General features: G+C 58.8%; 1 protein-coding gene across 1 annotated transcript; it reads right to left on the minus strand.

Moving 5' to 3' along the window:
- Positions 1-187: 187 nt before the first annotated feature.
- Positions 188-9,577, minus strand: BAP1 (BRCA1 associated protein 1). The gene is made up of 17 exons (XM_056129295.1): positions 9,419-9,577; positions 9,280-9,309; positions 9,116-9,170; positions 8,196-8,328; positions 7,534-7,653; positions 7,020-7,081; positions 6,794-6,936; positions 6,495-6,573; positions 5,905-6,028; positions 5,535-5,682; positions 4,753-4,937; positions 4,215-4,348; positions 3,004-3,482; positions 2,748-2,905; positions 1,753-1,845; positions 1,565-1,637; positions 188-1,442 (listed from the first exon to the last, which is right to left on the minus strand). The coding sequence occupies exons 1-17, from the start codon at positions 9,453-9,455 to the stop codon at positions 1,309-1,311; spliced, it is 2,187 nt and encodes a 728-aa protein (XP_055985270.1). The 5' UTR covers positions 9,456-9,577; the 3' UTR covers positions 188-1,308.
- Positions 9,578-10,227: the final 650 nt, after the last annotated feature.

Genomic DNA, 10,227 nt, shown 5'->3' on the forward strand with positions numbered 1-10,227 from the left:
AAGGCACCATGTGCACAACTCTGGTGTCCCACAGCCCAGCTCTGAGTGCTAGGCCTCAGAGGGGGCCAAAAACTATTGCCAGGAACACACTGGTCACTTCTGGTGAGTCGGTGCTGGTTGGCTTCAGTCCTCATTTCCCTGAAGGCAGCCTAGCCCACACCTTGGGTCAGCAACCACAAGATTCTTAAGGAGAGTTTTATTCATTCATCGATCCAAATATTTACAGAGGCAAGAGGGGTCAGGCTATGCCCAGCACAGAGGCAGCTGCACCCCGCTTCCTCCCACACACACATACCTTGTTGCTATGTACAAATAAGGGGCGTACTTGGATCACCATCAAAGCCATTGGCGGAGAGACTGTGGGGTTATTTGGGATGAGTGCCAGAGGCAGTGCCGGAGTCCCCATTGGCATCAGGCCCTCTAGAACACAGGGACTTCAGCTGGTTGTCCTGGTCCTCTGTCCCCAACCCTGAGTGCCTTGCAGAGGAGGAAGCTGGCGTGGCAGGAGGCAGCTGAGTGGTGCCAGCCCCCTGCAAGCAGCCCTGTCTCTGCTACCCTTAAGAGGAGGGAGACAGTAATACTGAGGGGTGAGGCAGAGGCTCCTTGGTGCCTCAGGGAGGGGCCCCGGAGCCCGAGGCAGGCTGCACTGCCTGGGCCACAACACTGAAGGCAATGAGCCCTGCGTTGCCCCACACAGAGCAGGCTGGACAGTTATAGGCCACCAAGGGGCTCCAACATGACTCTCTGCTCAGCCCACCACAGCTGGGACACCCCCTCCCCGCCAATCCAGCCAAGCAGTCGGGTCCCTGAGTTTGGAGCTCTCCTGGGAAGAATGACGGGGAGACCTGGCTTCCTCACAACAGGGATGACTGGTGGCTGGGGCTAACACAGAAGGGCCAGTGCCCACCCTGCAGCCGGGCCCACTGAGATGACAGCTCTCAGAAGAGGCTGCAGATTCAAGAAGCCAGCTATGTCAACACAGTGGTGGCAAGATGGGTTACAGCCCAGAAAAATAGACGTCTCTGTAGGTAAAATATATACTCTGCTGCCCAGGCAGCAGGGCCAGCCCGGCCACTCCACAGCCGGCTGCGGAGGCAGCTGCAGCGCCACACTGGGCCCCAGCTCCAGCTGCTGCTTCCTGAATACTACGGGGTGGCCTGGCCCTGCCAGGCCCTGGGCACCTTCCCAGGGTCTGGGCTCTCTGGCTGCAACTATTCAGTAATACTGGGAAGAAGAGGTGGAGGGCAGGAACGGGCCCTGGGGTGGGCCACACGGCAAGAACGGGCTGCAGAGGCGGGTCGTCAGTCCTCACTGGCGCTTGGCCTTGTAGGGGCGCGAGCGTTTCCGCCGGTCGGGCTTCCGCTGTTTGTGCAGCCGGCCGATGCTGACGCCCTGGCGCCGCCGCACAGAGATGTTCTGCTCCACCAGGTTGGCCAGCATGCCTGTGGGGAGCAGAGGCAGAGCGTTTGCACCCCAGGAGGCCAGGCACAGTGGAGGCCGGAGGCCGAGAGACCGGGCCCTCAGCGGGGCAGGCTGGGTGGCACACAGCAGCGAGATCCCTCACCTTCCTGAGCCAGCATGGAGATGAAGGTGCAGATGAACTCATCGTAGTTATGCGTCCTTCTCTGGTCATCGATCTGCAGATGGGCAAGGGGGCAAGGGGTGGCACTGCCATCACCACCTACACAGCCCACCACCTCACCCAGGGAAAGCCACTCGGAGGCCAGGAGTGGGCCGCAAGAGATGACCCACCTTGAACTTCTTCCTCTTCTCTACCTCTTCCTTGAGGGAGGCCTCATAGTTTGCAATCTCTGCCTCCACACATTTCAGCAGCGCCAGCAGCTCCTGCCAAAATCCATCATTGCACCCGCCTGTGAGGGGCTGGCCAGTGCTGACAGCAGCCAGAGGCAAGGATGACCACCAGCACCCACGAACAGCCCCGCCACCCCCATCCACATGGGACTCCTGACACCTGGCTTCAACCCTCTCATCCAAAGTCTCAAGGGGCTATAGAGATGTATCAAAGGGCTAGTGCACCAACTTTGCATACATGAGGCTTGGGTTCAGTCCCTGGCACTACATGGTACCCCGTGTACTGCCAGAAGCAACCCCCAAGCACAGTACAAAGAATAGCCCCCAAAGCATCACTGGGTGGTACGGCCCCCAAACAAACAAAAAGACCCTAGGGCCCGGACCTGGGAAGACAGTACCATGTCAGGGGGGTGTCCTCATTCAGTCCCTGGCATTGCACAAAACCCACTCCACATCCCCACAAAAAAGTATCACCAGGGGTTGGAGTGATAGCACAGCGGGTAGGGCGTTTGCCTTGCACGCGGCTGATCCGGGTTCGATTCCCACCATCCCATATGGTCCCCTGAGCACCGCCAGGGGTGATTCCTGAGTGCAGAGCCAGGAGTAACCCCTGTGCATCGCTGGGTGTGACCCCCAAAGCAAAAAAAAAAAAAGTATCACCAGGTGTGATGGCTCTGGTGGCCCCTGAGCACCACCAGGTGGCGCTGCTAGTTGCCAGCAGTGCAGGGCCAAGCTTTACCTTATAGGCCGGGGCCACAGCTTGTTCTTTTGGCCAAGGATCAGTATAACTGAGAGTGACCCCTGCATCCTGAGCAAAATCTGGGAGTCATCCCAATCCCCCGAAAATAGAAAAAAGAACCAAGCACTTGGGCAGCAGTGCCCAAGCCCTGTGCTCTGCCAGAGCTTCTCCGGAGAGGGGCCATAGAGGGGCTCACCTTGGGCGAGTACTTCTCCCCGCTTACTGGCTCCCCCGACCGAGGCAGCCCCGGCTTCTCTCGGCTGTCCACTGCTTCCAGCACCTCCTTCTCTGGGCTGCCGGACCCTTGGCTGCCATGGCTCGATCTGACGGATGGAGACGAGCCCTTCCCGCCCTCTGGGAAGAGAAGGCACGAGAAGGTTCATCAGAGCACAGGACCCTTAGCACAGTCTGGCACCTCCCACCTCCCTCACTGGAGCGAGCCCCTGGCCCACCTGTCAGCGTCAGGGGGCTCAGTACGCCGTCCTCGGCCAGGTGCAGCAGGCCCGTGCTGATGATGGGGCCCAGGTCGCGGACAGCGCGGTTGTAGCGGATGCAGTCCACACGCAGCAGGCTGTCATCCTCCCCGAAAAGCACCTTGGAGATGTGGGAGGTGACGGGGCTCGAAGGCCGCGTGGGGTTGGCCGAGCGGATGGGGGAGCGCAGCGGGGAGTTGAAAGCGCTGCCGATCTCAGAGGCTGTGTCTGTGCTCTCGTTGCTGGGGGTGGGCGAAGGCTGTGAGTGTCCAGGCACAGCCACGGCTGGACTCCCGGCCCCGCTGCTCGTCTTGATGGACAGAGGCATCGAAAGGTCCTTCTGCGACTCTTTAAGCTTCTCGGCCAAGACGTTGATGGTGTTGGGCTGCAGCACCGACAGCTGCCCATCCCCGGGGCTGCTCAATGTGCCTGGCTTCCCTGGTCCCTTTCGCTTGTACCTGTGGACCCGAGGGGAGGTGAACCAAAGGCGCAGGGGACCACACCCCAGCAGCACCCACAAGGCTAGAACATAGTTCCTCGTTCTTGGTCCAAGCATCTTGACCCTGGCACCCTAAGATCTGACCATGCAGCCAGATGGCCTCAAACCCCACCTCCCCCACCTCAGCACAGGGCTGTGTCTCCACCATGGAACACATGCTTGAGACCCTGACAGCCCTGGCACCTGCCAACAGTAGAGCACGTCTGCTGTCCTCTGCCTGCTTGTTTCAGCAACTAACCAGTGACATGTCTTCCCACATACCTTCCCCGCCACCTGCCTCCTCCACCCCAGCTTTGTTCAGCCCGTCAGAGCCCAGTAAGAAGCCATCTCCACCATATGCTTTAAGGCCCATTCAAAGTACTGGTATGGGATCTGGAGAAACAGTATAGGGCTAAAGGCTGGTTTGATCTCCTCCACCACAAATGGTCCCCTCAGCACTGTCAGGAATGACCTGAGTAGAGCCAGGAGTGGCCCCTGAGCACCACTGGGTGCTTTACTACCCCTACATCCAAAATTAAAATAAAAGTACTGGTGTGGGGGGGGGGAGGGGGGAGTTCAGTGATACAGCACTTGCATATGTGAGGACCTAGCTTCTAAGGTCTCGGACCTCCCCTGAGCTGTCCAAACCACTGAGGGACCCCTCGGGGCCACCCTGTAGCACACGGCTTCTCGCTTCACCCGCACAGCGCACCTGATGGCAGAGTTGGTGTTCTGCACGTCGTCATCCTCATCGTCCTCATAGTCATCCTCATCGTCTGAGTACTGCTGTGGTGGGCGGACTGGAACTCGGCTGCGGCCCACACCAGCCGCCAGGTCTTCCTCCTCCTGAGGCAGAGATCCAGGGCAGATATGAGCAGGGGCCAGTCAGCCGGGGCTGCGCACAGCACTCGCCGCTGGAGAGAACGCCAACAGGACTCACCAGGTCGAGCATCTTACTATGTGGGCTGTCCACCTCAGAGCAATGAAGTACCCCACAGCAGAAGCATTCATCTGCCAGAACTCAACCCAGAAAGATGCCAAGGAACGTGCCCTGGACAGCAAGCCCACCACCTCATGCCTGGATTGACGTCCAAGGCACTCTCATGCCTCCCTAAAGCCCTGGGATTATCAGAAGCATCTGATACCACGTCTGGATTCAGGGCCAACCAGGAGCCACCCACAACCAGCCCACTGCAGCTGCCTCTCAAAAGAAGTCCTTAAGGGTGCCCTGTGAAGTGCTCCCAACCTACCTGCATGGGGGACTTGGCGTAGTTGTGATTGTCCAGAAAGGCCGGCAGCCGCTGGACGATGGGAGTGGGGTTGGAAGGAACCCCATTGAGGCTGCTCCCTGGAGGTCTCACCACCAGTTTGGGCTTACCGGGAGGGCTTTGGGTTGGGGCTTGTGGGCATGAACTAGCCCCCTCCTCCACAACATCTGAGGGGGACAAAGCACACAGGCAGGACCTTTAGTCAGACCCTCAAGAAAAGTTGTCCCCGGCTCACAGTCTTCCTGAACAACTGAATCTGCTTCTCCCTTGCACACGTCCAACCCGGGTTCAATCCCAGCACCCTGAAGTGATCCCCGAGTGCAGCGTCAGGTGTAAGCCCTGAGCACTGTCATGTGTGACCCCACCTCCACCCCCCCAAAAAAACAAGGAGTAACAACCCAACAACTTGGTGGGATGGGAGTGAGCAAACTCTACGTCACGGACCCACAGAAGAACGAGGTGAAAAAAGAGGAGCAGAAAGGGAAAAACAATTTTTCTTTTTGCAGAGAAAAGCAATGAGGGACTCATTCATTACTGAGAGGAGGAAATGAGGAGGCTAGGTTCTGTGCTAGCAGCATCCTCTCAGGTGCCCTTCGAGAAGGACTGCTCCCCCTGCAGAAGTCACGGGGAAAGGGCAGCAAGCACTGGGCTCAGGCCCCCCATGTGGCCCCTGGACTGCAGCCCAGGGACCTCCACAGGAAAGATTAGCTTTGCCTGGGCTCCCAAGTGGATCTAAGAAGGGGTGGCTAGGAACCCCTTCATACCTGTGTGGGCGCCTTCAGAGGCCACTGGGGCTCTGCTTGCGTCCAGCGCCACGGGGGATTTACCACTGGTTGGTTTGGATTCCTCAGACAGCTGTGACTCTTGAGATTTGTGTGTCTGAATCAGCTCTGGCTGTGTTACTCTGATCAGCTGAAAACAAAAATCCACGGCTCAGGGCGTGATCCCAGCTCTCCTTGGGACAGTTCAGGGCCAGGGACTTACCTGCCCAAAGCAAGCCACCTATAAGAAGCTAGCCCCGAGTCCCACCTTCCCCACGGAGGAAGCAAAGGAAGGAAGTGGGTATCTGAAGTGCAGATCCTCTGGGGAGAGTGCCACAGGCACTCTGGTGCAGGGGAGCAGGGGGACACCCACCTGCTGCAGGGCCTCCAGGATGGTCTGGCGGTTCACCTTCAGCACATGCAGCCTGGACTCATATTTGATCCTGCGGTCGGGCACCACCGCCATCAGGTTGAAGCGGATGTCGTGGTAGGGCTCCCTGCAGTCACAGCCGCCGCTGTGAGAGCAGTTCCCGCCTAGACCTGCCCGCCCCGCCCCAAATCAAGGAAGCAGATGACTTGACAGCACTCCCTGAAGTCTTATCTGGCCTAGGTACAGGCCCTCCGCAATCCCCCAACCAGCAGCAGTGTGCGTCAGGCCCCTCTGCGGGGCTGTCCAACAAGCTGGGTGAGGGGCCAGCCAGAGAGTGAGCCAGCACATCTGGGCCGCGCACAGCTGCACCAAGGCCTGCCCTTCCCCTTCTCACCCTGAGGCAGGCCACAGGCAGCGCGGCCAGGAAACGAGGCAAGGAGCTGGCAGTCTAAGGTTGGAGACCAATCACTGACAGCACCAGATCCCCTGCAGCTTTGCCCAGAGTTCCCGGGCATCTCCTTGCCATGATTCCCTTTTGTTTTCCTCCCACCGGGGGTATAGCTCCAGGGGGTCAGCAAGCATAGGGCCCTTACCCTGCAGTGGCGAGGCCAATACGTTCCATGATGACCCGCCGGGCCTTATCTGTCCACTCCTCATCCTCCCCCCACGGCCCTAGGAAAGACCGGGATGAGGAAGTGCTGAGTTTGGATGGACCAGGAATTGGAAGATAGAAAGCAGGAAGGCCCAGAGCTGGGCTAGTCAGGGAATTCAGTGTATGATGGCCTCAGCCAGATTGTCCTCAACATTACCCACCTGCCCTGGGTCCCAAGCCCCCGAGGACCATGAATTCCAGACCCCTCCCCAAATGGGCCCGCAGGTCAAAAGCGCCTACCATGGTCGATGGGGTAGACCTTCAGCCCATCCAGTTCAAAGAGCCGGCCCGTGATAGGCACGTAGCTGACAAAGTGGAAAGCTTCCATGGTACGCACTGCACTAAGGCCATTCTGCTTCTCGGGGAGGTGGCGTGGCTCAGGCCTGGGGAGGGATGTAATCAGTGCCCAGAATGCAATAATCTTCCCTCACCCTCACCCCCACTGGCTCCCACAGGGTCCACACACCTGGCATGGCTATTATGGGCCTTGGCCAATTCGGGGGCGTTGCCAATCGCATATCCTTTGCTCTAGAGGAGGAAAATCGACCACATCATAAGAACACCTCAGGTGGACCTCACAGTGGGAAATAAAGCTAAGGAGAACAGGCCTAGAAGAATTCCAGGAACCTACGGAGGCACGAGCACTCTTCTAAAGGGCTAGTAGGAGCAGGAGAAAGCTCTGGAACTCCCCCAAAAGAGGAGCTCTATGGGCCTTGCATGGTAATCTGTGGACATCAAAGAGAACATGGCCTGGCGATGTCCTGATGAAAGAAAATGCTCCTTCCCTCCCTAGGTCTGGGTCTAAAACCTTTCTCACAACTGGCCTAAAACCGACTGCTTAACACAATTAATTTAACAGTCAAATGTAAAGGAAATGGTCATCTGAAAAGAAAAACATCCCAACATGACAACTACCATGAAGGCCCCGGGAGTTCTACCTGTCAGCTGTGACCAACACTCTGGAAGGTTCTGCAGCCTACCTCAGGGCTAAAGCCTTTGGTGAAGTCCTTCATGCGACTCAGGGTGGGCCCCAGGTCCACACTGCTGCAGTTCAGGAGCACACTCAGCAGGGCATGAGTAGCACAAGAGTTAGGGATCAGCTGTGAAATCAAGAACAGTCACCTATACCGCATCCCTCACCCCAAACACCATACTCTTCAAGGATGTGGGGACCAGAGAGGGCCAGTCATATCGAGACAATACCCCACATTAGCTCCCCTCAACTTCACCCAACATTTGTACCACTGAATACCCACTAAGTGTCTAGAACAAAGGGAGCAGACTCTGATAACACCCCGCACCTTCGCCACATTTTTTAAATTCTGGGGCCACACTCAGCTATGCTCAGGGTTTACTCCTGACTGTGTGCTCAGGGATCACCCCTGGAACAATATGTAGTGCCAGAAATCAAACCTGTGTCACATGTAAGACAAGCTCCTTACATACTAAACTATCTCTATAGACCAGGAGATGCCTCCATTTTAATAAACAATAAAAACTCCCAACTTTCTTACAGGCACTTCTATAAACACCACTCCTGGTATTGTATGTCCCCTCCAACCTTCCCCCATGTCCACTTCCCAAAGCAAATACAATGGTACTTCCGCCTCCAACCCCGCCTGCATCCAGATAGAATACAGACCTGGTGGGCAAAGAACATGTTATTCACGATATCATCATCAATCACAGATGTATCATCCACCAAGGTAGAGACCTTGCGACGGGACCTGCGCTCTTCGATCCATTTGAATAGGAAGATGAATCCATACACGGGGCTGAGGAAGTGGGAAAGACAATTAGCAGCCCCCTTCTCTCTCACTCTGGGCTCTAATATATTGTGTCACTGTTTCGGTGCCCATCTGATGGCACCTCCTCTCCCCTGCCTCTCTCCAAAACCCTCATACCCCAAAAGCCTGCCACTGACAGTCTCAAGCATCAGCCTCAGGGGCCTCCCAGTCTTTCTGCATGATACCAGTGGTTTCCGGGCTGGGGGCAGAACAGAGGGCAATGCAAGAATGCAGGACTGACACGCTCCATGCTCAAGTATGGAATTTCCAATTCGCACTCCTATCAGTTTCTTCCTTCCAGCGAAATAAAAGCAGACTCCTTGGTTCAACCAACACAGCTCTCTAATTGCAGGATCAATATAAGACCAGACCTTTATGTCCTCACCTAGGAGGGGTTTGGTCAGTAGTCACACTGTGACCAGGATCCTCCTGTGCATTTAGGCCACACGGAAATTGAAAAAAGCAACAGCAGCACAAAAGGTATTGTGGAGGTCGGGGCAGGAGAAGAAGCACCTGGATTCGAGATGAGCAAAGAAAGGCAGCCCAAACTGTCCTCCAAAGGAGGGGCAGGATTTGCATCAGGGGGCGTGTGCAATCAAATCTAGGGAAGAACTGAAAGCAGCTGGATCGGAAGGGCAACCGACGAGGAGGGTCACTTCCTTGGACGAACTTACACCTGGGAATTCTGATATTGCCGCCACTGAAGCGCACTCGCTCCGGGGGAGCTTGGCGGGCCCTCGGGGTTAAAAGGGGGGCCCCGGCGTCAAGCACTCACCCCTGGCATTTGCTCTGAAGGTCATAGATCTCCTCCACCTGCACCCCTTTGACACCTGCGATCAGAGAAGGAACGAAGTGGGGAAGGGCAGCCCCTGGCCCTGGAGCGTAGGGTGCCACCGAGGGCCCGCACTGCCAGGTCTGGCAGGGAGGGGAGGCGCTTACCGAAATCTTCCACCAGGAGGGTGAAGAGGCCTGTGCGGGGAGACCAAAGCAGCGAGTGGTAGTCAGGTCGGCGGACCCCAGGGCCGCCCGGCCCCCCCACCCCCACCCCCCGGTCTCGGCTCGCCCGGCCCGCACTCACCAGGGTCGCTCTCCAGCTCCAGCCAGCCCTTATTCATCTTCCCACGGGGCGGCCCCTCAGCGCCATGTCCAGGCCCTGCCGACCCACCGCCGCCCCCGCCGGGAGCCCCCCACCACCCCCGGGGCTCCGCAGCCCCCCACACACAGACAACGGGCCCCGCGCGTCACCCGCCCGCGCCGGCGGCCACGACGTCACCCCGGCGCGACAGCCTCCGCCCGGCTTCCGGGCCGGCGGCGGGCGGGCTCGAGCCGGGAGGCGGGGCGCGAGGGTGGGCGGGGCGCGAGGGGCGGGGCGGGAAAGGGGGCGGGGCGCGCGCGGCGCCGGTGTCGCGAGAAGCCGGGCAGAGACTGGCGAGCGGAGCGCCCGGCCGGGCCGGGCTCGCGGGGCCGCTGAGCCGCCGGCGGCGCGAGCCAGCGCGCGGCCGTTAGCGCGCGGCCGTTACTTGTCCTGCCCTTATAAACGGTCAGCGTCGCCGAGGACCCCGCGGCCGCAGTCTCCCTGGGTCGCAGTCCTCGCGACTCGCCCCCTTCGCCGGCGCAGTCATCGCGCGGGGCGGCCGCCCGTGAAGAAGCTACCACGGCTTGTGACAACGAGTAAAACCGGGGGACAGCGGCACCCGCGGCGACAGCTGGGCGGGCGGCCCCAGCGGGGACAGGCGACCCTCGTGCTACCTTGAGGGGCCGACGGCGGCAGAGGCGACCTCCAGCCGGCCGGCAAGCGCGACATGAGCGTGGCCTGGCACCCGCGGGATGCACCTTGAGCCCCTTCTCCAACTGTTACCTCCGGGGCGAAGTGGTGGCCACATCGAC

The sequence above is a fragment of the Sorex fumeus genome, unplaced genomic scaffold (assembly GCF_029834395.1).
Source record: "Sorex fumeus unplaced genomic scaffold, SorFum_2.1 ptg000072l, whole genome shotgun sequence".
NCBI lineage: Eukaryota > Metazoa > Chordata > Mammalia > Eulipotyphla > Soricidae > Sorex > Sorex fumeus.

Coding starts and splice junctions, on each gene's coding strand:
- BAP1 (XM_056129295.1), bottom strand. CDS start 9,455: ATGAATAAGGGCTGGCTGGAGCTGGAGAGCGACCCTG. Junction 6,937..7,019: donor GCCCATAATAGCCATGCCAG/GTGTGTGGACCC, acceptor ATCCCTCCCCAG/GCCTGAGCCACGCCACCTCC. Junction 1,638..1,752: donor AGAAGAGGAAGAAGTTCAAG/GTGGGTCATCTC, acceptor GCCCATCTGCAG/ATCGATGACCAGAGAAGGAC.